Genomic DNA, 21,898 nt, shown 5'->3' with positions numbered 1-21,898 from the left:
CTTGGCAGAGGCTGCAGCTGGCCCAGCTGTGTAAGCCCTTTAGCTGTGCCCAGCTCTGGGAGCTGCTCCTTGTTTCCCTGAGCCCTCCCAAGGCTTGGGAAGATGCACCAGGGCTGTGGCAGATCCCCAAGGATCTCACTGCTCCATCATCTCTGTTTATCTTCCCCTCAAATCCAGGCAGTTTGCCCTTCCTCAGCAAATTTAAAATACTCTGTTGTGTAAAGGATCAGGGACCGGGAGCTTTTCCCTCCACACACCTGCCCAGCCTTGCCCTCCAGTTTTCATTTGCATTTGGGCTTTTCCTTGGTGAATTTGCAAAATTTTGCCAGGTTTTGACAGCAGCAGCACAAAGGCACCAACCCAGATGGAGGCAATATGGGGGTATTGTAGAAAACATCAGATTTGTTTTAAATCTGCAGTTGAAACCCCCAGTAATTCTAGCCTGGGCTGGTCCTTCAGAAGGAAAACCTTGAGCAGTAACTCAGGGCATGGATCCAGCTCAGCTGGATGAGCTTTAATGTCTCTTCCAACTCAAACCATTTTGGGATTCTGTGATGGTGCCTCCTCTCTTTTTTTGCCTTACCTGTTCAGAAAAATCTGGTCATTCAGGTACAAACACTTCTTTCTTTTGAACTCTGTTTCTCCAGCAGATGCAGACTCAGCATTTGTTACATTTTCAAGATACCACATAATATTTTTTTCTAAAACAAAAGTTTTGGAATCCACAGCTTTATCGAGATAGACCAAAAAAATCAAGCTAAGCCCAGGCCGGAATGACTTCACCACCTGAAGCCATGTAAACCAACATGGCAACACACCAGGAAGCCTTGGGAGGGTGGTAAAATTAAATTTTTCCCAAGCAAAACATTTTTATTAATTTGATAACCACCAGCATTTTATTTTGACATCAAGATGCCAGTGTAGATAAATGGGAACTGGCAGCTTTCTGTTACGAGCTTTCTTTTTTTTACAGCACCATTGAACGGGCTTAGAAGCATTTGCTCCATTTCTGTTGGAGAATTTCACCTACAAGCAGCCTTATATGTTATGTGTTTTAAAAAATATTTCCATATGCTAAAGGAATGCAACTGGTTGCCAAGGAAAGTGGCTGTTACAGCAGCAGGCTGGGGCTGTTTTTCAAGGAAAAACTGCTGCAGAAACGAGGTATCCACAGAGGTGCACTAAAGCAACACTAACTGCAGTGACCTTGAGATGACCTAGACCTCCTCATATTACAAAAATGAAAAGGGAGTTAGAAAATCTGAGGCCAATTAGGTGCTTTTTTTTTTTTCCTGGAGACATGATGAAATTTCCTGAAACAAAAACTTTAGCAAATTCTATAAAATACTTCTAGCTTTGGTGGAAAAATAAATTATTGCCTTTTTATCTCCTCATTCCTGAGGCACAGAACTGGCCCACTTCTGTTTGTGCAGATGGATTGGAGGGAAAACACCCAGAGAAGGGCCAAGTGGTGAGATTCTTGGCACAAGCAATTAAGTGTGAAGTTATTCTCAGGGCTGCCTATTTGTTATTGCAGCAGGAATCATTAAGATTATATGGAAAGATATTGTCTGGGAAAAAGTGTGAAGTCAGGATTATGTGTCCCGAGCTGTGATTTAGGGGCAGAGCATCGCCCGTGCCCTCGGGGCTCGGGAGCAGCGCCCGGCGGTGCCCGCGCTCGGCTGGCTCCAGGGCTCGGCCTTGGGCTGAGCTCCGCTGCTGAGGGACAGCCAGGAGGAGCAGGAGCAGCGCCACCCCCGAGGGAAGGGAGTCCCCTCGCCCCACGGAGCCTCCCGGCCGGGACCTGGCGGCCAGGAGCTCCCGAGGGGCTGCGGAAGCTCGGGGAGCAGCCGGGCAGGGCAGGGGCCGCGCTCGGCGGCCCGGCCCGGCTCTCTCGGGAAGGGGCGCGACCCGCCCGAGCCGTCCCCGCCACTGTCCCCTCCTCCGTCACCCGGGAGGTGCTGAGCCAGAGCCACGCTGGCCCCGCCAAGGAATTGGTGCAGTGAGGACAGAGCAGATCTTCCTTCCCCGCCGCCCGTGCTCGCGGTGCCCACGGGCTGCTCTCCCGCTCCCTCCTGCCCTTGCCAGCCCCGTGCCCTGGAGGCGGGATCGGGGGGAGCGGGCACACGGGGACGGGGTGCCCTGCGGAGGAGCGGCGGGACGGGACCGGCAGCGCGGAGGGTCGGGCAGAGCAGGCGCTTCCCCGCCTGTGCCTCCCCCTCTAAAACCGAGGCTCCACGTGCGGAACCCGGAGCGATTTCCTCTCCCATCCCAGGGAAAGGAAAGGTTTGGGGCAACCCGCCCCCGGCGCCTCTTTCCTCTTCCCCGCTCCGTTCAGCCCGGTCTGGGGGGGCGGGTTCGTGCCCAAACCCGATGCTGCTGGTTCGGACCTTCCCTTGCGCAGCTCCGGTCCCGTGGCAGCCGCTGGGACTGGGAACAAGGCTGGGAGCTAGCCGGGTCCAGGGCTGCCCGGGGCCCTGGGGAGGAGCCGGAGGCATGTCCCAGCGGGATGTCCCTGCGGGATGTCCCTGCCAGAGTCCAAAGCAGCCCCGGCACTGGGAGTCACCGAGATGTCTGCAGAGCGCTCCCAGTGCCTTTCCCCGCTCAATCCACCCCCAAGGAGCTGCAGGGAGGGACTGCAGGACCTGCAGAGCTCATCAGGGGCGACAGAGACCTGCGAGAGCAGCGGGGTCACCCTCGGGCGCGGAGCCTCCCCGTGGTGATACAGAAATCCCACAGACCATCCCTGAATTCCTCTGCCACGGAACATCATCCGGCCGGAGGTGCTCTGGGCTCAGCCCCGAGCAGACGCTGGGAAAGACGAGACGGGAGAGAGGGTGGTCCCTGCGAACCTTCCCAGAGGCAGCCGTAACCAATTACGGTTCCCAATTAGCGCTCCCACAGCGCTGCTGGTGCCCAGGGAATGCAGCGGGGCCGTTCCTAAGGGAAGACAAAAGGTGCCCATCCCTTGTACCCGTCTGGATACGACCAGCTCCCGTGCAGAGATGTACAAAGCCCAAGGAAAATTCTGCGGGATTCTCTTTGGTTCAATTGCGATTTTGATCTGTTAAATTACTGTTTACAACATTTTTAGAAAATAATCTCATTACTAAAACAAAACAAAAATCTACTAAGGACAAAAATGAACCATTTCAGTCAGCGCTCACAGATTTTAGTGGGCATGTGCCATGTGTTTGGTGATGGTAGAAACACTCAGGGAGACTGAGTGAGCTCAGACAGCCTGAACCAGAGAGGCCTCAACTCACTGCAGTCCCTCATCCTGCTGCAGTGCCCAGAGGTGTTCCGAGAGGCTGTTACCTACAGGCTTGGATAATCTCTGCTGATTTCTCTTATCCCCTGCCCCGAGTTCTATTCTGCTGCAGAACAGTTCTGTAGAGGGCAGGAGCTCTGCCATGGAGCACCCACTGCCCAGAACCGTTTGGTCCTGGTTTGTGAGTGATTAACAAGTGACTTAAGTTCTGTTCCAGCAGCACAGAGCATTGCACAAATGTGTTTAATGTATCCAGGGAAAAGCTGGAGCTTGGAAAAGCCAACGCTGGCTCCATCCTCCTGCCCTGCCAAGCAGCAGCAGCCCCAAATCCTGTCACTGTCACAGAGCAGGGGCTGTGACACAGGGACAGCCCGCACAGACACCATGGAGAGTCTGGGTGCCAGAGCAGCATCCCAGGGGAGCATTTCCCTCTGCAGGGAATGGCACTGCTGTCAGGCAGCACAGCCCAGGCCAGGGAGTGATCCTGGAGACTGGGTCTGGCCTGGGATTTTGAGCAAAAGCTCTGCTGGGATGGGGAGCAGAAAAGGGTCTTTTCCAAAGGTCCGTTTTCTCCCTTCATCTCCCCAGTGTGGGCAGCAGGTGAGAGCCACCTGCACAGCTGGCCCAGCACAGGGAGGAGCTGCAGCTGCTGGAGCCAGGCCAGAGGAGGCTCCAGGATGGGCAGAGGGACGGAGCAGCTCTGCTGGCAGGAAAGGCTGGCACAGCTGGGAATGTTCACCTGGAGAGGAGAAGCTTTGGGGTGAGCTCACTGGGGCCTTGCAGGGCCTGAAGGAGCCCCAGGAAACATGGAGAGAGACAATTGACAAGGGATGGAGGGACAGGACACAGGGAATGGCTCCCACTGCCAGAGGGCAGGGATGGATGGGATGTTGGGCAGGAATTGTTCCCTGGGAGGGTGGGCAGCTGTGGATGCCCCTGGATCCCTGGAAGTGTCCAAGGCCAGGTTGAATGGAGTTTTCCCCTCTGGAATTGTGCTGCTCTAACCCCATCCACAGGAGATGCCAGGCCTGAGAGAGACCCCAGTGCCTGTGGGGTCCCTGGAGCCCAGCCTGCTCTCATTGCCCACCAACCCAGGGCAGGGCCCAGCCCCACGGGCACTCCACGCTCAGGACAGTGTGTGGGGAGAGTCCAAAGAGACCTCAAATCCCCCCAGGATGGGTGGGAGCACCCAGGGGAGTGGGGCCTCCATGACTTCTCTGGTGGGAATTAACAGCCAACTGTGAAAGGCTGCAAGGGAAAACCCACAAAACAACCAAACCCAAAGGCCACCCAGATGAGCTGGAATGTTAAAGGCTAACCTCAAGGTTTACATGGCAGATCCATCCCAGAGCTTTTGTGGCTTATTTGGATAAGGATATCCAGCAAGGCCTTCAAAACCCTGTTACGAGCTCGGCCAGGCTGTGCTTCCACAGAGCACTCCTGGCACCAAACAGAGCGGATTGGACTCACTCAGCTCCAGGGGCAGCCTCAGCAACACTGCTTCCAACACTCCTATCCAGAATCAAGAGTGGGGCAAGGAGAACAAGAAGTCATCTGCACTGGAGTAATTCCTGAGGCCTGGATTTGCCAACGCTAAGCCAGAACTGCTTGTATTTTTAGTGGAGTTTCTGGCACCTCCAAAACCTTTTCAGGTCAGTGTCTCCCAGACACCCACCAAACCCAAACCCAGCACTGAACAAACCAAACCCAGCACTGAACAAGCCACTGCACAGCAGCAAACGAAAGCCCAAGGCAAAGCTTTTCCTGAGTCAGAGCCCTGGAAGATTCTGCACAGCTCAAAGCATGGAGGTCGCTTCAACGAGCCAGGAGATGGGTAGTATTTTAAAAATTCTATCTGCATTCTTGGTAAAGTAAGAAAAATTCCTTGTGATGTTCCTGCAGAAGCAGTGGGGTTCAGACCTCTGTGAAGGGTGAATGAGCTCAGCTCCACGTCTAACTATTCCTCCCAGTTTGTTCCAAAGAAAGGGAAGGGTGAAACAGCAGCTGCCACCCCCTGTGCCAGAGCAGGAGCTGGGCTGTGGCACATGGGTTTGGCTCCATTGCCCTGTGCCTCCCACACATTTACTGGACAGGGACTCCCCCAGCCAAGCTGCTCCAGTCCATCCTTAACTCACACCCAAACTCTGCTGAGGTGACATCACTCATCCATTCATGTGACAAATTAAGTTCAAACTTTTTTTTATTAAGCACATTCCACAGTACAAAGCTTTAGATCATGAACGATATCTGTACAATTTAACAGTTTCAAGAAGCTGTTCATACACCAACTTTCCAAACAGATAATTGGCAAACATAATTACAAGTTAGAATTAGACTATCCCAGTGCTTTGAAACATTAATATCGCAGTAATGTACAGTTGCTCAATTATGGTTAGCAAAACAAAGTCCAGAGTGCAGCCAGGATCACTACCATGAATCCCAGGAGTCGAGTTCCTTGGGTGCCAATCACAAAAGTCCACTGCTATGTTACACAAAGCACAAAGAAATTTAGACTGCATGTCCAAATACCATTATCTCCCAAGGAAAAACAGGAATTTATATCTTACACATGCATTTTTAAAAAAAGGACTCCGCTCTTCAGAAACAAAGAACCTTTTTCTTCAGGGCTGCAACAGATCTTTTTTTTTAACAGTTTAATATTAAAGCCATTAGATGAGAAGGGTAAAGTAAGACACTTGCACGAACTACTGTCAAGCTTACCAAAAAGTGACCTTATGGACGCTCAGGAGCGAGTTTGCTCTTCTGGACTTCATCACATTCGCTCATCTGGATGAATAAATAGCCGGAGCAACAGGGGGAGGGTGGGGAGGGAGCCCCTGCGGTGACCTGCTGGGCTGGGCTGGTGACACCTCGAGCTCCCCCGCTGTCCCTCGGCACCGCCCGCCCCGGGACCGCACAGGGAAAGGCAAGAACCCCACAGAGCCGACAGCTGCAGGCAGCACACACGGCACAGACACACACAGACGGGGAACGGCAGCACAGCCCGGCCAGCCCAGCCCTCCCCGCACAGCCGGGACCACGCCGGCCCCGCGCACGCGGGCACGCGGAGGCACGGGGCCGCCGCGACAGAAACTCCACTCGCATCGCTCCACGTCTCCTCCTGGCCAAGGACAACGCAGGGGGTTTGTGGGACCACACAGATGACGGGACACTGTGAGAACTGAAGAAGCAGCTATGGAGGCTCCCTCACAAAAAGCATGGAGGAGCCAGGACGCGGCAGCCGATCCTCCTGGGACAAGTGCGCGGAACTGGCACAGGAAGCAGAGCAGTGACTGGAACGAGCTCCTCTCACCGTCGGGAAGTGTCACAAATGAAACATAAATAATGGAACTTTGGCCCATGGTATCTTCTCCACTGAGCAGCCAAACTAATGCTACCGAGGACATCAGCAGGGGCTGTGAGGCCCCACTGGTATCAGACACACAGCTGCAAATCCCGCGGCACAAAAATATAAGATACAGAACATAAATTAAACAGTTTTTAATTTTTAAAAAGTTTAGAAATTACATTTTAAAATATGTAGTTCCCATTAAAAAAAAAAAAAAAAACCAACAAAAAATAACCAAAACAAAAACCAAAACAAAAACCAAAACCCAACTAATGAATACTGAAAACCTCCTTTTGTAGAGACAGTGTCTAGGTAATAATGTCACCACCAGTGCCAGGGGTTGGGACATCCTGCTGCCAAGTGCCACCACGCTGAGTGTTAGTGTGTAGTGTCAGGACACCCCGAGGCTGGCACCAGAGGCTCTGCTGTATGTACAAGGTATCTACATGCTTACACAGTATCCGAGATGAGGGAAGCACACAGGGAAGGAGGGGGACTACAGCAAACATCAGGAAGCACAGGACAGCGAGTACAGAGCACAGGGCAAAGGAAAAGACAGTGCTATACAACTAGTTCAGATAACCTAGCCTGAATTACAGGGAATCTTTAATTTAAAAGAAATTATTGGTGCAGAAACAAGTAAACTGTAATCCAAAAATATTACTGAGCAGCTCAGAAATATTTCTAAGAGTCCAACGTACACCTATGGAACAGAACGGGCTCTGAACTTGCCATGGGGAACGCCTAAAGGACAGTGGTGACTGGAAAGCAAAGCTCTGTACATTCTGGGCATGTGTTTGGCACCCAAATTTCACTGGAGAATGTTTTTTTTTTCCTTTAAAGTCAGACAAAAGTGCAAAGCAATATAAATTAGGCCAAGTCCTTTCTTGACTTCTGATTTATATCTGAAAACAAGCCATCAGAGTTCAGTTTCTACGGACAATTTACATGTGAAGCTTTGGATTTCTCACAGCAGGGAAGGATAGGCTTCTGAAACTCATCTACTCCAAGTCAGTGAATTTGTAGCAAATTCAAAGACGACCACTGAGAGCAGGAAAGATTAAGAAGTTTAGATATAGAATTGTGCTGCTTTGCATCTACACAGCATCTAGAACCAATTCTGACTTTAGCTGTCAATCATCTTCAGGCATGTAGTAGCCAAAAATCCAGTAGTTCAAGACTGTGGAACCCTGAAAAAGACAAAAGACAAGTGACCTGAGAGGAGGCACAGAGCAAGCAGCATCCCCAGGTGCTCAGGCCCACAGCATCCTTTGCATCCAGGCTAAGAGGGGAAGGGCAGAGCACGTGCAGGAGGTGACACTCGTGCAGCACAGCCAGGGCCACTGGCCAGGAACTCCCCAGTGCAGCCCCTCCTGCAGGGAGCTGCCCCAGGGCTCTGAGTGCCACTGCAGCGAGAGCCAGGCTCTGCATGGCTCTGGTCCTTGGCAGTGACCCACAGGCAGTTTTGTCTCACAAAGCCACAGGCCCAGCTCTGGTAGGCACAGCCAGGGACCCTCCAGCTCAGCCCCCTGAACCCACCCCAAAATGGCCAGGGGATTGTTCTTTCTTCCTCACACTGCAGAGGAAGAGCTCTGCACAGGAGGCAAGTTCATCTGCTTTAATACATGAGCAGCTTTTAGGAAAACAGACAAAACCCTCAAATACTTTGATAATCCCATTTTCAGCCTGATGGCTCTGTTATCAGCTTGGAGGCAGTGTAAGGTCTGAGTGTAATTAAATCTGAACTTTGATTTTACCTGCCACTTCCCAAAACTATCTTTAATGGACTAGGGAGAACTTCCCTCTTCTGATATGACATTCACATGAAAGGTTAAAACATCATTAGGCACTTGCTCTTGACTTCCCTTCCCTCAGCCCAATGCCTAATGCTTAATACCAGAATATTAGACTATCATATGGTAACAATTTTTATCATGTTACAATAAACAACAGGAATTCAACAGAAAGCAATAAAACTCTCACAGCCAACTGCCAGGACTGTCAAAATTGATCCACTTTGAAGAGCCTCACATTGCAAAGCCTGTAAAAACGTGTGCAGGGCTGCTTCAAAACTTGCAAGACTGATGTTTGAAAGCTTATAAAACTGTTTCATTAAATGTCATGATGAAATATTAGCTGTTTGACCATAATTTTATGTAGATTTAGGGGTTTTGGATTCTGAAGTCAGAACAAACCTGTCAAAAAGTGACATCACAGCATCTCTGCAGTAGAGGAAATAGCTGTAAAAGGACTGTCATTACCAACACCAGGAGCTGGGGGCTGTGTAGTCCCAGCTGTGCCTCCTGGGCCAGGAGACTGAGCTCTGCTCAACTGCCAAGTGTGCAGGATGTGAGCAGCAGAACCCCCTGCCAAAAGCATCTCCCACTGCCCTGGCAAACCCCAAAGATGGAGCCACGTGGCCAAGTGACACCAGCACGGTGCTGCTCAAGGAATGACAGGAATTTTATACAACTCCTCATTTCTTGACCTGAGGGAGCAGCTGGAGCTGGGCCAGGGCAGGCTCAGGCTGGATTTTGGGAGAAGGTTCTCCCCCCAGAGGGTGCTGGCACTGCCCAGGCTGCCCAGGGAATGGGCACGGCCCGAGGCTGCCAGAGCTCCAGGAGCCTTTGGACACTCTGCCAGGGATGCACAGGGGGGATTGCTGGGGTCTGTGCAGGGCCAGGAGCTGGACTGATGGTCCTGTGGGTCCCTTCCAGCTCAGGATAGTGCATGATTCTGTGTTTCTTTTGTGGTTAAGACATCCTATATGTGGCTTTTAAAGACCCATGCCAAATCTGTAATTTAAAAACAGATTTTGTCCATCTCAAATTATCATTTTAGTTAACAGAAGCAAGCACTGATGCAGGACTGGAAGGCAGATGGAGACTGTTTACAAAATGCAGCCTTTTCAGGTGTCCCTGTCCTGCCTCAGGCAGGATGAGCCATTCCATGAGTTTCACTAAGCTACCCCTGCAGCAGGGTTCTTGAAACCTGCTGGGAAGGGGAGGTTTAGCTGAGATTCTGCACATGGCCCATGTTCACAGCATTAGAGCTCTTCCATATTGCAGGGCCTGAGTAGAGCTGAGAGGCCTGGCAATGGGCAGCTGCTGGCTCAGACCCTGCAAAGCCATGTGCCAACAGATCCCAGTGTCAGATCCAGAGAGGAGGCTGCCCTGGCACTTTTAAAAGAGCTCAGTAGCAGGGAAGGCAGCTAACCTTTCCTGCAGTGAAAGAAAACTCATCTTTTAGCAGAAGCACCTCAAAGTGTGCAAGGGAAGGGATTTCCCAGCCAGACACAGAGGTCCTGAAAGAATTCAAAAAACCTGAGGAATACATTGCCACAGCAGGGACAAATGTATCCAGAGAGACAACGAAAATCCCTTCTTACAGGAAGGCTTTGCACACCACGTTTAAACAAAGTACTCATTGTCTACTTGAAATAAAGTAAATCCTTCCTGTTGGGGCAATGTCACTCCCAGCTCCTCTTGCTGTGGTGTCTCCATTCCTGGGAAGCACTGGCAGAGCCTGCTGTGCTTTGGAAGGCAGTGCCTGTGTTTCCAAGGTCCAGCACTCACAGGTAGGTGTAGTTTGAAGTGCAATTGTTGGCAGAGAGAAGAATCCACACCCCCAACAAAGGGCTTTGGGCACTGACTGAGTGACTGGCAAAGGGAACCAAACTCCAGCGAGTTCTGGGCTCTGTTTCAGACAGCTCTGAGCTGTGCAGGTGAGCTCTGAGAGCTCTCCCTGCCACTTGTGCTCCTCAGAGAGCTGTTCCTGCCCCAGGCTCAGATCCCTGTAGAGGCCCTGCACTGCTCCTTGCACAGCTCCCCACAGCCAGCAGGTACGTGGAGAGCTCCCACCAGCTCCCACTCATGGGACAGCTGGAATGTCTGTGCCATACACCAAAGCTCCTCAATTCCCAGCAATGCTGTGAATACATGACAGCTCTTTTTAACATGCCTGAACACCCAATTATAACCATGAGGGCTTACAGAAGGGGGAAGCCAACAAGACATGCTGGAGCATGACCACACCAAGACTAGATAGGGAAAAAAGTGGCATAAAAACGTTTTATTTTCTTAAGGAAAACCTCATTAAGACGAGCTGCAGGCAGAGGGAGTGTTTCAGACATGTCCCAGACCCAGCCTTACCTTCTGAGGGCAGTAAAGTGCAGACTGTTATCTGGAGATGTAGGTGTATGTTCTAGATGGAGAGCGGGTCTCGTTCTGGGCACTCGGTGGCACATTTAAGAAATCCCAAATCAGAATTGTATCGTCATGGGAACTACTAATGATCTGAAATTCATCAAACTGGAGCCTAAAGACACGTCCTGAATGTTCCTGTGGGCAAGAAGCAAGCAGTCAGCAAGGTATGTTCAAACTCTGCTATGCTGACTAAAAAACCTTAATAATTATACACAGATCAAAGAAAAACTGCTTTTGTATGTAAATTCTTTACAGAAAACACACTGCTCCCAAATTCAGTGCTGTACCCTGAGCCTCCCTCAGTGGGCCCAGCCCAGCTACAGGCTGAGATTATTCCAGATGGAAGCTGTCTGTCCATCAAGGAGCAGCAATTTTGGCCCCTGGCTGGCACTGATGCTCTGCCCCGGCTCCTTATCCTGCAGAATTCTCTGCTGATGCTGGTTTTGTGCAGCCCCAAACAGCACATCACAGCTCCACCTTGCTGAGAAGATCCTCACACCCACACAGCAGCAGCCAGGAATTCAAACTCTGCCATAAAAAGGGGAGCACATGCTCCAGCATCTCTTCCAACAAATCTCAAAGTGGCACAGAAACCCAGAAGAGGTTCTCCCTTTAGTCCAGCTTATCCACACTCATTAAATTTAAAGTGAGGACACTGCCTTTATTGAAGAACAACCCAAGCTGGCAAAGTGATCACAAACTCCAACCTGAGCTACAGGACACCCATAGAACATAGACACAAAGAACTTTTTCACTAAAACTAAATAAAAGAATTGTTAAATCTCATCTCTACACCACGACTACTAAGAGAAAGAAAAAGGAGAAGCATTTCCAGCCACACAAGCATTTCTCCAGGAGCTGGAAATGCCAAGCACATGCATCACCTACAGTCAAGGACTCTGAGTTGCTATGGGCTTGCCAAACTGACTCCTGAAGTAAAGTTCCACACTCATTTGGGTGGAAAGAACAAGGAATTCATTCCCTCATCTATTTTTAATTAAGTCTGCTGTCATAAGCCAAAGCCCTCATTACAAAGAAAAATATACCTTAAGCAACTTAAGCCTTAAATGTGACTGTCCTCTGAAGAGCTGAGAGTTCCTGTGGCAATCTGTTGGACTCAACTTCCTCCCCTCTTCCCAGCTCTTCCTTCCAAAGTTAAGGGTTAGGAAAAAAGTTTGGGAAAGGCTCACAAGATTCTTGCCCCTTTGTTAATAAAAGGAAATTTAAAAGCAGCCCTACAGTGATATTAGGGACACACACCAATAACCAGAGTGACTTGATAAAGTATCATGATGATTTCTTCTTCTTTTAAGAGTATCGGAGAATCTCAAACCAGAAAAATTTGATCTTTCATTTAAGCCCAGATGCAAATCATTCAGACTATGACAATAAATTTTTCTTCATTCTTAAGTACTCTAGACTTCATAAACCATCCTGACATTCCCACAATAATGCACTAAAACACCCCTGACTACTCCAAATTAATTAATTTTTACTTACCACTAACGTACGCAAGCATAACGTACTTGCTGGGGCACGAGGGTCAAGAGCAGCTTGCAAGTCCCAAACTTTAATTTTCCTAAAAGTAAGAGAAGAAAGTCATTATGAAAACATAGAAAATAACATCCAAAGCCCTGGAAAGCTTGCCAGCTTTTCGCTACAGCTACTTCCTCAGGATCCAGCACAGTGTGAGAAATACGAATGCTCGAGCTCGTAAAAGCCAGGCAGCTTTGAGTGCCTTTGCAGCAGCCGTTGCAGTGATGGCTGTGACAGACAAGCTGACAATGCACACACAGACCCCTCTGCAATGCGGGAACGAAGCTGGGCCCACCAACCCCAGGCAGACACTGAGCAAATAAAAGGCTACAGCCAAACCCAGTTCCTGAATTGTTTTCAGTAACTCTCCAGGCAGAGAAAAAAAATGGAGAATTTGGATATGGATGTAACTGCCATGAATCCACATTGCACTGCAGACACTAAGCAAGCCAGAAGAGCTCTGGAGAGGAGTCCTGCCATCAGCCCCACAGAAATGGTCTGCAGATTCCTGAGAGCCCTACAAGAGAAAGGCTAAATTTTGGGAACTGCTGTCAGACCTACCCATCATAGGCTCCACTAACGATCCTCTTGTTGTCGAACCTGATGCACCGAACCAGCTCTTCATGGCCTTCTAATACTCTTAAACAGGCACCGCATTCAATGTCCCAGAGCCTGGGGAGAACACACGAGAAAGGCTGATTCCTACACCCAGGGTTAAGCATCTACTGGCTGGTTTGCTGTGGGAGGTATGCAATTTGCTTTAAAAAGTGCCATTCAGAGCAGCTACAGTACACATATTAAAATTATTGTAATCATTCAGAATCACATGCAAGTAAAGCTCAGATGTGTGTTATTCTGGGAAATTCTAACAGAGTTTTTTCTGTTCTCTGTAAGCCATTGATTAGAAGTTCAGAAAGTAAGAAAACCAGGGAGCAATGTCTTCCCCATCTCTCCCAGCAGACGACAAGGGGATATAGCAGTAGATAAGAGGTTTTGTTCACTCTGAAACCTCAGTGTCCCACTCTTCCATGGGGCTGTGAAATGTTTACTCCCACACTGAGGTAAGCCCCATTCAGAAACCATCTGCTCCAATGGCAAGCCACGCCAAGGAAGTTTTTCAGCATCAGAATTGAGGGAAATCCTGTTTTCAGGACAGAAGGCCCCTGTCAGTCACACACAGCAGCTGGTGGCACCCACCTGATGGTGTTGTCCGAGGAGCCACTGACCACGAGGCGGTCCCGGTACTGCAGGCAGGCGATGCCGCGCTTGTGCCCGTTCAGGGTCCGCACGAACTCGCACGTGCTGGTGCTCCACACCTGGGAACAGGGGACAAACTCCCTGAGAGCTGCAGCAAACAGGGCTTCTGCACCGCATGAGAAGCCACTAGGAATTCACAGACAGAGTGGCCTGAGGTTGACAGAGGAGTGAAAACACACAGAGCATCTTCAGAGGCAAAGAGCAGGGCCTGGGCACCAGTGGGGACCCAGCAGGGACAGAGGCACAGGCACTGCTGTGGCACTGAGAAGAGCTGGGGGTTGTATCTAAAATATTTTCAGGTGGCAGAGACTGCTCCAAATGATTTCAAACCTTGATTACACTTCCTAAGTTAAAAATCATTTTTAAAACTGGAGGTGGCAAACACAAAACCCTCACACTTTTTTACCAAAGAAATTATTAGGAAGCTCTTAGTAAGAGAAGGTCCAAATGGCCTTTAAGCTTGGTCTTAACCTTAAAGGATTCAATCAACTTTGCCCATTTTTAATGAACTGTAATTGAAATTGTAACGCAGAGTATAAAGTGGCTCATTTTCCAACACAAAGTGCAGCAGGATCCCTGGCAGAGATTCGGACATGGAACACTAAGAACTTCTTGGCCCAGGCTAAGGCAGCTCTGGTTCACAGAGGGCAGGGTGGAAATGCCTTTGTTACATTAGTGCACTCTGGGTAACTCAAATCTTCTGGTATGTAACAGCCTTCAAATGCAGCCTCTGAATCCTTCAAACATGGCACAGCCTGACTGAGCTGCTTGGAAGGCATGGTGAGGAAAGCAGTGCTGAGGAATTTCATGTCTGGACAGAACTGCCAAGTGAAATTAAAAATACCACTGGAAAAAGTCACAGGATGTGCCACATTCAACAGAGCAACTGATCTGGAGACTAAGAGTTCATACAGCAAATGGGCTTTGCTTTTCCATCAAAAATATTCCAGTGCAGTTGTGTGCCCAAAGTCACCAAGAGCCAGCAAGAGGACACTGCTCACTGAGAGACACCAGAAAGGGCCTGGAGCAGAGCTCTGCCACTGACCTTGATGGTCCTGTCCCCCGAGGCTGACACGATGTACTTGTCATCGAAGTCCACCACATTGACAGCAGCGCGGTGTCCCACCAGGACACGGCGCAGGGTGATGTCCGTGGGGGAGGCCATGTCCCACACGGCGATGGACCTGTCCTTGGAGCATGTCACCATCAGCCCATTGCTGAACCTCAGATGGAGCACGGCCTCATTGTGGTGGATCAGCGTGTTCAGAACTTCCCCTGTATTTACATCCCAGACTCTGTGGGAGAGAGGAGTGTTATCCCAAGGGAAGTGATGGCTCTGCGGGGTGAGAACAGGCACAAGCCTGCCCCAGTCTCTACGGGAGAGCTCTGGCTGGCTAACCCCTGGCAGGGCTCAGGCAAGGCAGGAAGATGGCTGCTGGAAGTGTCCTCACTGCCAGCAGAACTGCAAGTCAGGCAACGCTCCACGTGTACTGAACACCCTCTCAAATAAGAGTCACAACTGCAACGTGTCAGAGGGCACTAAAAGAAACCGTAACTGAAGAAATTGTTGCATGGTTGGCCATCAGCCACTCCAAAACTTCAGGATATGCCTTGAATCCCACAGGTCATATTCCTTTAAAATTCCTAATGCTAAAAGAACAAAACAGATTTTGAAGAAAGATTATTTAATATGATCCTTTGCCAAGTATGAGTATCTTGCTTCTGGAATACAAAATATCACATTAATCTTAGGGATGTTTTCTGATATTTAGAGATTATTGAAAATATTCCCAGCCCTGAAACTCAAGTTATTTTTGTACAAGAACTTAACACTCACCTCACTGTAGAATCTGAAGATCCAGTTACAATAACTCTTTCATCATATTGCAGACAAAGAACTGAGCCAGTATGTCCCGTCAATACTTTCAAACATTCCAAGCTTGTTTTGTCCCAAATCTGTTAGAAACAAGATGGGTAAATGGCTTATCAAGATCAAGAACATGGTCTGAGACTTGAACATTGTCACAGCTGCGAAGGAAGGAGGAAAACCAGACCCCAGACCCCCATCAGGGGGCCTTGTCCTTCCCTTTAGCTTTAGGAAGTATTGATGGAAGTTTTTGAGACAACAGTGAAAAATAACCAAGCACCATGAGTAGATCAAATCCTGTCCGGCCAAAGAAGGGCCAGGAAGGATGAGCATGGAAGTGAAGTCCTGACAATGAAACAGCCACAGCCAAGGCCAGTGGTACACAGAGACCTCCCCTCTCCTGGGGGAACACTGATGTCAGGGCAATCTTTGTAGTCAATGGACCTGATCCCTGGCAGTGCCCCAGGCTTCCAGAGCAGAGTGCAGGTGAGGACTTTGCCAGGCTCAGACATCCCACCCTCACTAACCAGTGTCCCACGAAGAGACACCAAGAAGCACAGGCTGCTTCCAGGGCAGAACCCCACTCACAGCCAGGGCAAGGACAAAGGGAAGTGCTCACCTTAATGGAGTTATCTCGTAGGCCACTGATGATCTTCTCATCATCATACTGTAAACAGTAGACCCCTTTGCTGTTCTCAGAGCGGCACTGGATCCTCTGCAAGTTGTGCCTCCCACACCTCCAGTTGGATTCTATAGTCTGACCAGAGGGCAAAAACAGGAGTTGGGCCTCAGGCTGCACCAGGACTGTCCCACACCCCCCAGCTTCCCACTTTAACACACACCATCTTTGAATCTGAAGGACATAAAACAAATCTCTTCTACAGCTCCCAATAAAGACACACAAACCACAATGAATTACCATTAGCACTTCTGTCATTTGTCATGTCAAAAGCTGTGTTTACGGAGGAAACCATGGTCAACCAGCCTTAATGAAAATTTTGCAAGGAGCCATTAGAGAGATACATTCCAGAACCATTTCTCCCTACATTTACGTGACCAACCAACAAAATCTGCAAAGATGAGACCAGGAGCTCACACGGTGCCTTGTCTAGCCTCACCTGGGTGACCAACATTACAGAACTGCTGATTCCAACATGTGGGTGAAGGGATTTCCTGGGTCTTCCCTTCCCCTACCCAGCCATATCACCCATTAATTGTACTTACACACCTTGGAAAGAGGTGTTGAGATATGAAACCCTCCTGAAAGTACTAAAATCCTGATAAAAATAAAGCTCAACAGGAACTATAAGGTTTCAAATAACCTAAACTTGCTTTCCTTGCCCCACTTGAAATCTGGAAGAGTAATTCTCAACATTTTCATTCTGAGAGGTATTTTTAAGTAGACATGACACCCCTTAAAAAACTGCATACTATTTCACAGCAGAACCAGTATGATTTTCAGGTCTTAATCAGCTTTAGTCCTTGTTGGAAAATCAATGCTGGATTCAAAGAAATGTGGGGGTTTGGACAGGAAGATCCTAATACAACCATAAGAGAATGTGTGCCCAGAACTCCAGGCCAACACCTGCAGCACCTGGGCAGGCTGGGATGCTTTCATCAGAATAGGCCATCTGTTTAGCTATTTCCCTGCAATCCTCCCCAAATACTGCATGGAAACCTGGGGAGAAGATGACAGACTGGCAGTTTGTTTGGAAAAGCATATTTATTACACAATCCTAACTTCCAAAGCAGTAGCAGGCACCTCTGCAGCTCCTCCTAGATTAAAACTGACTGAACCCTCAGTAAAGACAGAAGTGGAGTGTGACATCCCAATTCTAGGAAAACATGTCTGCTTCAAGGGAAAACTGACTTTCCACTTTGTCTTCCACTTGTTTGCTCCTTAAATTGTCTCCCATTATGCAATTTGGAGAGAATTATACCCAGTCCTAATAAAAACCTGATGTGCCCCAGGAATTTGTCTAAATCACAAATATGAAGAGACGCTTCTAGAGGAGCAGCTGACAGATCACTCACCCCCTCATTCCCTTCCAATTTGGTGGGGAAACCAACGAAAGTGACGGTGTCAGTTTGGGATCAGCTTTCCTGGCCAGCCTGTGCCCTGCTGACTGGCACACTGGGAACTGGGCCAAAAGCTGGCACTGCTCTGGAGAGATCAGCCCAGCTCATCTCCTTGCTCAGCATGCAGTGCAGGGTTGGAGGAGGGAAGGACAGGCAATTCCCAAGCTTTATTTCATCTGGGCTAGGAGGGCACGACTGCAGCTCATCAACACCTTTGACCCTCAGAAACAGGAGAGGACTGCAGGCATCAGCAGCAGGAGGCAATATAGTTATATATCTGAAGGCAGCAGATTTAAATATGTAATAGTAACACCAGAGGCACAGGGATAAGGCATCAGAGATCCCAGTCAGCCAGTTTAAATAGTTTTAGAAACTATTTCTGTTCAGATACTCAGTTCTGAATAGTCTTAAGGGAGAGCTTCCCCAAAGCCCTGTTCTTGGAAAGGTCTGCACTAAGCTTGCACCAAGCATGTGCCAGAGGAGCTGTGAAGGCTCTGTGAGCACTTCCACACTTCAGCTACCTGTGCCAGCCACTCCCAACAGCTCCAGAATACACTGGGAACCCCCCAGATCAGAAATGCTGCTGTCAGCTCCCCAGACAGAGCAGCATGCAGTGGAAGTTTGCTCACCAGGCACTGGGGACACGAGCTGGCTCAGTTCTCACGGGCTCACTATAGGAAGCTACTTCAGCTGCTCCCCATAAGAAAATGCTGGCTTCAGATAAAGGAAACTAAAGTCTTGTGTACCTCTGTGAGGGCAGTAAGGCACATGCAAGTGCACAGTTCAGTTCTGTGAGGAGATGTCATTCCATATAGCCATTATGTGGTGTGGCTACTGTGGGAAAACAGTGCCTGTTTTTGGAGAACTTGTAAAATCCCCTCACGCTGCCTTAATTCTTGGGATGCTGGGAAAGCAGCCATGACACACAGAAAGTACAGCAGCACTTCCCTGGGCAGTGGAGTGAAACCAGATGTGCACATCCAGAGAAATAACATTTGGGATGACTGAACAGACTGAGTGGGTGGGCAACTGGAGGACCCTCCGAGAGGAACACGGTTAATGAAGAACTGGCAACCACATGAAAGCTTCTGCTACAGGGAATTTCTGGTCATTGCTCCATGCTGCAGGAAGTGAAAGTCTTCATCTGCATCCTCCTGCCAGGAGAGATCCTAACTGGATACACCAAGCTGGGAGGACAGCAGGTATGAGGGGTGAGGAGATCACTGTGTCTGTGGCCTCTTTACGAGCATCAGGGAGTCAGGGCTGAAGAATCCCACAGTTTGTGTATTTATGGTTCCAAACCTGCACCAAGATAACCAAAACCCACTGCTGCATTTTCAACAGATGCCCTCAAAAATCTTCTCTTCTTCTCTGCCTCTGAACTCAGGTTTCCCCAATAAAAGGGAGAACAGTCTCTGAGTTCACACCCACAGTTTCTCACACTCTCCTAAAAGCTCACCAGAGCAACAGCAGCGAAGAGCTCACAAATGCTGCCCAACCAACAAAATCTGAACATACAAGGGAAGACCTAGCATTTGCCACAGCAGGAGAGCCATTTGGCAGCTGAAGTGGTACACAAATGGATTGAAAGAAAGAAAGGCATTTAGTGAGAAAAGTACAAACAGAAAATAGTCCAAGATACAGAGGTGTAGCCAAGCCTTGACCATGCCAGAATATATTCATTGGTGTGAATGCACAGTGAAAAAATGCAATTAATCTGCATTAACAGCTGGAACATTAACTATACATTGGAAGTGTTAAGGATAATCTACTAGGAGCAGGGTTTTTTTACCACTGTGTTCAGCTCCTTGGCTAACAACTGCATTTTTATCCTTGTGAATGTTATTGCAGAGTAAGTGGGTTTATCTTAATCCCATAAACCAAGGAGTTTCTGTTCCCTCTGAATAAACAATTTTTCCTGCAGGACAAGTGGGACAGCAAAAAGGAACATCCACATTTGTTACGTATGTAGGGATTTCTCCTGACGCATTAGGCCATGAAAATCCAACCCTTTGTTCTTCTCATACTTTCCTCAAAGGGAAAAAGGAAAATCCCTCCTAACCATGGCAGAGGGAAGGCACAAATAAATGAACTTGTGTCACCAGGGTAGAGAGGGCTTAATATTCCATTCATGATCAAATTCAGAGGCTCTGATAAGCAAAGACCCCCAGGTCCCCTTCCAGGGCTGCTCTCCAGCCCCTGTGAGTTAAAAAGCAGGAGTGCTGTGGGGCAAAGGGAACCAAAGGAGCCAAGGCAGGGCCCCAGCCCGTGGCCAAGGCAGCTGAGGGGAGAGTTCTGCCCTGCTCAGAGGAGAGCTGCAGTCTGTGCCATGCACCACAAGAACTTGGTCCCTCCTGCTCCAAAGCCTCCCCTCTCCTTGGCCAGCTTCATCTTTAAGAAATGTTTTTTGGAAAGCACCTGTGGAATAGAGATTTCAAAGGCTGACTGAAAAAATTTCTAGGCATATAATGCTGACCAGATTCTCCCCACACATGCACATAAAATTTCTCCAGCATCATAATTAAGAGCAGTACTAAACAAACCCATTTCCCTCAGAAATTATACCCTGCAATCTTCATAAACAACCAAGTCCCAGTGCTGGCAGGGACTTAGCACAAGAACCAACTCCTTTCCCTTTTCAAACTGTCCCAAGGCTTTAAAATTTCACTTCCAGTCCTAAAACCGAAACTTTTCCAGAAATCAGAAGAACACAGAGTGTTTATCTGATGGCCTGGCATCACATCTTTCTAAAGCCTTAGAAAAAACCACATTTTTATTCTCATCTTAATTAGGTGGACCCAAGTCTCCATGGAAACAAACTGAGGGCACTCACCATGTGCCTCAAGATAAGGAGAACACTTATGAAATAAAGTCTTCTCAAGTCATCACCAGAAATAGATACTTGTGCTGATCCTGAGGGGACAACACAATAGTTGGCCACGCTTCACAAATAACATGGAAAAATTCCAGGGACTTGGGGTTCTGGAGTCAGCAGGATTAACCCTCCCAGCCTGGCTCTGTGCCCAAGGACAGCTCCCCACGGGAATGGCCACCCCATTCCAGCTGGGGCCCTCCACAAACAAGGTCTCACACCAAGTAGTTTTCTAGGATAAACCCCCAAATCAAAAAGGTTTTCTCTTTAAAAAAAAAGCTCCTAAAAAACCCTGGCAGTTCAACATGTGACTTGGAGAGGTTTGGAGGGACTGGACCACCTCTTGTGAAATGAAACCTAATTAAATATTTGGCTTCACAGTGGAGGTGGGGAGTAACCATCTCTTTCCAAGAATTTGGTTTCTGATCTCTAAATGTCCTCTTATTTTCAAATCAAATGACTTCAGAAGTTACATTATGTTCCTAAAATGTGTTTGGCATGAAGTAAACAGACACTGGTACCACTACATTTCTGGAGAGGCAAGGGAAGCTCCCTCTGCCAAACCCCTGCCTATGTTACCCTTCAGCTCCCACCACTCTGTGGTTGCATGAACTTTTGACACACAATGCAAGTAGAGCCCAAGGGAAAGAATTAAAATTTGCTGTTTATCATTCCTCATTTTTCCTTTCAATTGTTAATTCAGGTTTGGGATTATTTTTCAAATTCTGACATCAGAGAGCACATTCTGCTTTGAGCTTATCTTTGCCTACAACCCAATTTAGCACCAGCTGCAATAAATTCCTAACTCTCACCCTTGGAAACAATATAGCAGGATTTGGTCAATCTTTGTGGTAAAATACCAAATGACAAGATTTTTGTGCTACATCAAATATATTTAACTGTATTAAAAAAAATCCCATCCTCTGGATTTGTTTTTAACAACATGTATATAATTCTATAAATGCTAATATGGCTCCCTAAACTCTGATCCTCTGACAGAAACAGGAAGATCTTTAATTAAAGATCCAGGCAAATATTTGAAGAAAAAACATTTTGGTATTCAGATACAAAACATTCTTCATCACATCTAAGATCAAAGTCTTATTTAAGAGCTTCTACACATTGCTGTGAAACATGGAAGAATGGAGAAAGTACAAAACTGTGGAAGAGCAATAAAACAGGCAGAGGAGGAAAAAGTTAATCTTAAAGCTAGGTTTGGTTGTTATTGGTACTCATTCTCTGCATTTTAAACAGTGCTAAAAGCTTCTTTTGACAGCCCTTTAGGGAAGCAATTTCTGAAAAGTACTTTAAAGGGTGATTTATTTTTGGAAGTGGAAGAATTATTGGGCCCTTGACTACCAGCACAAACACCAACCCTACTCCAGGTCAGAGACCTGGCAAACAGGAATATTTCAGAGGGCTTGAGGGAATAGGCAAGCAGGGGGAAATCTGCTGTGGCAGA

At 48.3% G+C, this 21,898-nt stretch overlaps 1 protein-coding gene across 2 annotated transcripts in view; it reads right to left on the bottom strand.

Annotated features, from left to right (window-relative positions):
* Positions 1-5,453: 5,453 nt before the first annotated feature.
* FBXW11 (F-box and WD repeat domain containing 11) overlaps positions 5,454-21,898 on the bottom strand; it is a 49,072-nt gene continuing 32,627 nt past the window's right edge. For both annotated transcript variants that reach the window (XM_041417742.1, XM_041417750.1), the window contains exons 6-13: positions 16,105-16,242; positions 15,456-15,574; positions 14,664-14,913; positions 13,559-13,677; positions 12,923-13,033; positions 12,326-12,404; positions 10,772-10,960; positions 5,454-7,810 (exon numbers count right to left, since the gene is read on the bottom strand). In XM_041417742.1, the coding sequence (XP_041273676.1) occupies positions 10,799-10,960; positions 12,326-12,404; positions 12,923-13,033; positions 13,559-13,677; positions 14,664-14,913; positions 15,456-15,574; positions 16,105-16,242 (978 nt within the window). In that variant the 3' untranslated portion in view covers positions 5,454-7,810; positions 10,772-10,798. The remainder of the gene's footprint in view (positions 7,811-10,771; positions 10,961-12,325; positions 12,405-12,922; positions 13,034-13,558; positions 13,678-14,663; positions 14,914-15,455; positions 15,575-16,104; positions 16,243-21,898) is intronic.

The sequence above is a fragment of the Onychostruthus taczanowskii genome, unplaced genomic scaffold, assembly GCF_017590055.1.
Source record: "Onychostruthus taczanowskii isolate IOZ18803 unplaced genomic scaffold, ASM1759005v1 scaffold107, whole genome shotgun sequence".
Taxonomy (NCBI): domain Eukaryota; kingdom Metazoa; phylum Chordata; class Aves; order Passeriformes; family Passeridae; genus Onychostruthus; species Onychostruthus taczanowskii.
Note: the sequence above shows the minus strand (reverse complement) of the source record. Positions and strands in the feature narration are given on the sequence as shown.